Below are 5,342 nucleotides of genomic sequence, written 5' to 3' on the forward strand. Positions count from 1 at the left end.
CGCGGTCCCGGCTGCTCCCCTTCTCCGACAGCCCTCGGCCCTGGAGGAAGCGGCCGCCCCCGACCAAGGGGTCCCCTAGCAGGACCCCTGTCTCCTCGTCTTCCTCCTCGTCGTCCTCGGGGTCTCGACCTTCCTCCTCCTCTTCCTCGCCCTCGGGGGGCTTGTGGCCCTCCACGTCCACCTCCTGCTCTTCTTCCTCGTCGTCCTCGTCCTCGGAGCTGTCCTCGCTAGGGTAGCTGCAGCTGGTACCGCCGGGGGACAGAAGGCCTCGGTGGTGCGGCTGCGGGGCCAGCGGGGGCGGTGGGGGAGGGGGCGGCGGCGGCGGGGCCGGGTGGTGGCGCTCGGAACCCGGCTCGTCGGGCTGCGGGGGCAGCAGCAGCAGTGGTGACGGTGGCTGCGGGGGATGATGGTGGTGGTGGTGGTGCGGGTGGTGGTGGTGATGGTGGTGATGCGCTTGGGCCGAGTGTGGCGCACCCGCTGACGCCCCGTGCAGCTTAGCCAGGCTCTCGGCGTCGTCCTTGCCACCCACCGGCCGGAAGGCGCTCGAATGGTGATAACTGCCCCCTCCCGCTTTGCGCCCCTCCAGGAGGTGCGGATGGTGGGGGGCCGGCACTCGAGCGCCTGCGGGGCCCGCTCCGGCGGTCGCAGCCCCAGCTCCGGACACCGCGCCCGGGTCGGCCGGCGGCGTGGAGCCCGCGCTGCAGTCCCCGCCGCTGCCACCCGGGGGCGACTCGAAGAGCGCCTCGCGAGCGCCCGCGCCGCCCGCAGGAGGCGGCGGGCCGGAGCCCGGGCCGTTGGCCACGACCGGAGGGGGCTGGCCCGGCGGGGGCGCCGCTTCGGTGCTTCCAGCCGCGCCGCCGGGCTCTGCCAGGTCCAAGAAGGCCTGGCGCAGTAGGGCCGGGCTTTCTCCCAGCGCGCAGCTGAGCGCCGAAGGCGGCTGCGGCGGGGGCTGTAGGTACGTGGGCACCGGAAGCCCGCCTGGGGTCCGCGGAGGCCAGAACATGCAGAAAGGCGGGTAAAAGGCGTCCTTACGGCCCGCGGGCCAGAAGAGCCCCGACAAGCCGGCCTTAGGCGCCGCGCCCGCGCCGCCCGCGCCACCCAGGGCCTCGGCCGCGGTGCCCACATCCTCCTTCTTGTGGCACAAGCCGAAGGCGGCAGCTGCGGCCGGGAAGGTGTAAGGATGCGGGAAGAGCCCCCCGCAGCCCGGGAACTTCTGCAGCACGCCCCCGAACGAGCCCTTGCTGGGCACCGGGATGACAGGGTAGCTGCGTGGCCCTTTGGCGCCAGCCGCCGCGCCCGCGCCGGCGCCAACGCCGGTCACGCAGCCGCCCCCGGCGCCGCCCCCGCCCGCCCCGGCGCCACCCGAGGCCGCGGCCACCGAGAGGCTGGCGGCGGCGGCCGAAAGACTGGCAGCGGCCACGACGGCAGCCTCCTGCAGCGAATCATCGTCGTCATCGAAGCGCGGCCGCTTGTGATGGGCGTGCGGTGCACCCGCCAACTCGGCCAGGGGTGGCGGGGGCGGCGGCGGCGGGGGCGCCCCCAGCAGGTGCGGGCCCAGCAATCCCCCGCCCCCAGCCACCGCAGCAGCAGCTGCTACGGCGGCCGCCTTGACGGAGCTGAGAGGATGGCAGGCAGGGTGCGCGCCCGGCTGGGGCAGGGCGCGCTTGCGGCTCCCGCCGTTGAACATGGCCTTGACGTCCTCCCAGGCGAAGACTAGCTCGTCTTGGGGGCTCTTGTCAGTGAGCTTGAGATGACGGCGCCACGAATTGAAGTTGGCTGCGTCCGGTTGCGTGTACTTGGCGTCGGGCGTACGGTGGGAGTGGAAGATGAACTTGTTGGGCGAAAAGTACATGTTGCAGTAACTACATTTGATGCACTTGGCTCGGGAGCTGTTGTAGCGGGCGGGGATGAAGCTGCCACGGCAGCCCCAGGCGCACTCGTGCGAAACGTCGAAGGCGAAATTGTCGGGCAGCTTGGGCGGCCTGTTTTCGCCTAGGAACGACTTGCACAAGCGCTCAGCCTCACGCTTGGTGATCATGCCGCAGCGGCGCGATGAGATGGGCATGGCCCCGGCGCGCCGCAGGATCTCCAGCTGCACCGGCGTGCACTGCACGCACGTGATGCCCAGCGCCACGCGGCGGTTGTGGATCTCGTTGTAGCTGAAGTTCTTGAGGAGAGTGTTGGAGATCTGCGCCAGGCATAGGCGCTCCTGCCCGTCGATCACCAACGACACGATGGGAATGCCATAGAGGATCACCTGGCCCACCTGGTTGGGTTTGAGGTTGGCGTGGCCTGGCCGCGGCTGGCTCAGCGCGTCGGGCTGGAAGGCGCTCGACGGCGATGCCAGCAGGATGTCGTTGGGCCCCGGCAGCGGGCTGGAAGCCATCTCCTCCGCAGCGGAAGCCCGGGTCGAATCCTCCGGGTCTGCCTTGGAGACTGGAAAGAAAAGGAGAACGTGTTGACTGGAGCCTTGTCAGTCTCAAAGAGAGGGGTGGGCTGAGTAATTCTTCGTTAACCGACGAATTATAACTTCCTTGCTTTGGTTTTGACGATTATTACTGGGCAAAGGAACTAAGTTTCAGACGCAAGGAAGTTATGCCTTAATTTTCCTCAAGATAGCCCTTTGGAATGCAGGGATTTGGAAATAATTTTCTTCTGTTCTAAATATTCAAAACAAAAAATTTTAAAACAGAAACTCAAGACCTTATCGTCCATTTATAGAAGCCGTTAGAATAAAATGGCGTGCCCGCTAGAAATTAAGAAGTGATGAGGACAGTTGTAACTAGTACAGGTTACAAAAGTTATGGAAAACCGAGGTTTGGCCACTGAAACCCAAATTTTAAAAGAAAGACCATCCACATTGGAACCTGAAAAATAGATTGATTTTGGTTAAAAAACCCAAACCTTTTAAAAAGTGATTTTTGTGGTATCTGTGGTTTCCTTGTGGGAAATTCGCTGCTGGTTGAGACACAGCTCATTAAAGCAAAATTAAATCCCTTCTCCCCATCCTTCCCGTTAGATATGTTGATACTTTAATTAGAAATTTGGGGGGAAATGGAAAAATGAGTAAAAGCTAAATGCATGGTTGTACCGCAATAGGCACTACACCTTCAGTTATTTATTTATTTTTTAAAAGCCACTTGTTAAATTGGGTGGTTCTCCTTTCAGACAGTTTGCTTAAAAAGATGAAGTTGTAGACCTGAAGATATTCAAATACTGTTTTTCTCTCATTTCCATGAGAACGAGCAAATAAGTACAGGCAAGAGTGCTAAGCCCAGAAACAGCGCAAACAATCTAAACAGTTGTTAGGGATCATCATTGCTGGGCTTCTAAAAGGTGAACCACATTCCATGACATTTCATTTTCTGATCTTTATAGTCATATCTCTATACCTTACGAAGTAGGGGGAAGAGACCTCACGGTATGGTCAATCCTTGGACTAGCTAATCTTTGGGAGCATTGAAAGCAGAAGCCCAGGATTGGGCCTGTGGTAAAATTCCTATGGTCTCAGGTCAATGGTACCGTAATAAGGGAAAATATCTAGTAAAATGAAAATGCCCAAAAAGCACGTGAAAGAGACCTTTGTGACAACACTGCTGAGTCAAAACAAGCAAACCAGCTCATTCCTCCAGAAAACCGATAGTGGCTTTTGCACAGCTACTTTTTCAGAGCAGCTGCTAAGACTATCCTTTGCCCTAGAAAATTGCCGGTGGCTGTAGCATCACCACAATCCACCAAGTACACTGGAGTTTGTTATTAGAGATTTCAGTGGATACACTATCCTACCCCTTTATCCAAACTGTCATATCCTTCTGTTTTCTAGGTTCCTGTGACATCTATCAAGTCAACTTTGCCCTTCTGACCCCTAGATCCTCAGCTCTTTGTGGCTTCCAGGAAGGTTGAACAAGCTTCGTCGCAGTCAATGACTCCAAAGCCTGCCTTGTCACTTCCGATGGATCAGAGACTATTTCCAGGGGACAGGGCATTAAACTGCACAGTGATACTTGGGCCTGATACAACCAGCCCTATCTTTGCCAAATGGTCCTCCAATGCTCATTTCCTTCCCAAACAAGATATTGTCTTAATAAGGCCCTAGGATAACGGGCAACTCTCTCGCTCTGGAGCAACGCCTCAGCGGGCCGGCCCTAGCGGGGAGATGGCTTTGCTTTAGAGACCCTCAGCCTTAGCAACGGTAGACCGGGCAGAATGTCCCCTATTGGGTGTGCTCCATGTTCACCCCAAGCCCTCCCAGAAACTCCTGTCAGGGTAGAGACACAAGAAGGTTTAGGTTAGGGGAGTTTTAAAAGAGAGTGAGAGAAGAGACAAAAGTTAGTTGAACTGAAAGAGGAAGATGGTGAACTTCCCTATCTGACTTAGGAGCCCCCCCGCCCCCCCCCTCCGCCCCAACTTAACTGCATTGGCTCCCAAACTAATCGGCAGCGAAGCCCGCCGCTGCCCCTTCGACCCGACTCGGAAAATCCCACCGCTGGGGATCCCAAAGAGTGAACCGCGAGCTATGTGCCAAGTGGGGGCCGGCTGGTTCCGGCAGTACCTGGTAACCCCTAGCTGTCTTTACGCCTGTGGCTGCCGGCCCATCTTCCGAGGGCACTCGGAAGCGAAGCATCCAAGCGGGTCCTCGAATCCAGCGGGCGGGACTTCGGAGGGCTCCAGTGAAGATTCCGGCGCTCGTGGGCGCCGAGGGCGCTCGAACCCCGGTCGGCGGCGAATGACACCCTGAATTGCGGCGGGGCGTCCCCTCGACCGCAGAAAGTGTGGGCGCGCGGAAACCCGCAGCAGGCGAGCCCCAGGTGGAGCGCAGTCTGACAGCGCCTTTCTCTGTCTCTGAACTCGTGTCGGACCGAGGGGACGCCACCCAGCGGGCAAGGTGACGTCACCGTCTCCCTGACACTCCACATTAAAGGGCTGGCATGTTACAGGGAGGGAGGGGATGAGCGAAAGCGAGAGCAAGCTGCCTCGAGATCCTTTCTCCGCAGGCTCGAAAGCTAACACCTAACCAACCCGCAATTGGCAAGAACTTCTCCAATCCTGGGGCAAACCGGTCAAAGGTGCTGGAGCCGCAGATCTGACTTAGAAGTGGAAAGCTGTATAGTCTGCATGCATCCCGGGAACCTGGATCCTAGAGGCCCCGTATTCTAGAAGGACGCCTCTAAAATGACTGTATCCCTGCTTGTTATTGTCTCCTCCCCTCATTTTTCAGAGCCACCCTCTTTCACAAATGATCCCTCAGGTATGCGGTGCAAACCAGTAGCCTCACCGTGTCTCTGAAAATATAGGAAAGCCAGAGAATAGCATAGTTTCTGCACTCCTTTGAAACATTGTGA

At 58.6% G+C, this 5,342-nt stretch overlaps 1 protein-coding gene across 1 annotated transcript in view; it reads right to left on the bottom strand.

The window, feature by feature from the left end:
• Positions 1-4,838, bottom strand: part of SKOR2 (SKI family transcriptional corepressor 2) — a 49,008-nt gene extending 44,170 nt beyond the window's left edge. The window contains exons 1-2 of the mRNA XM_047769426.1: positions 4,553-4,838; positions 1-2,436 (exon numbers count right to left, since the gene is read on the bottom strand). The exon at positions 1-2,436 is cut by the window's left edge and continues 209 nt beyond it. Coding sequence (XP_047625382.1) covers positions 1-2,386 — 2,386 coding nt within the window. The 5' untranslated portion in view covers positions 2,387-2,436; positions 4,553-4,838. The remainder of the gene's footprint in view (positions 2,437-4,552) is intronic.
• Between the last annotated feature and the right edge of the window lie 504 nt (positions 4,839-5,342).

Source organism: Phacochoerus africanus, chromosome 2 (genome assembly GCF_016906955.1).
Source record: "Phacochoerus africanus isolate WHEZ1 chromosome 2, ROS_Pafr_v1, whole genome shotgun sequence".
Classification (NCBI taxonomy): Eukaryota; Metazoa; Chordata; class Mammalia; order Artiodactyla; family Suidae; genus Phacochoerus; species Phacochoerus africanus.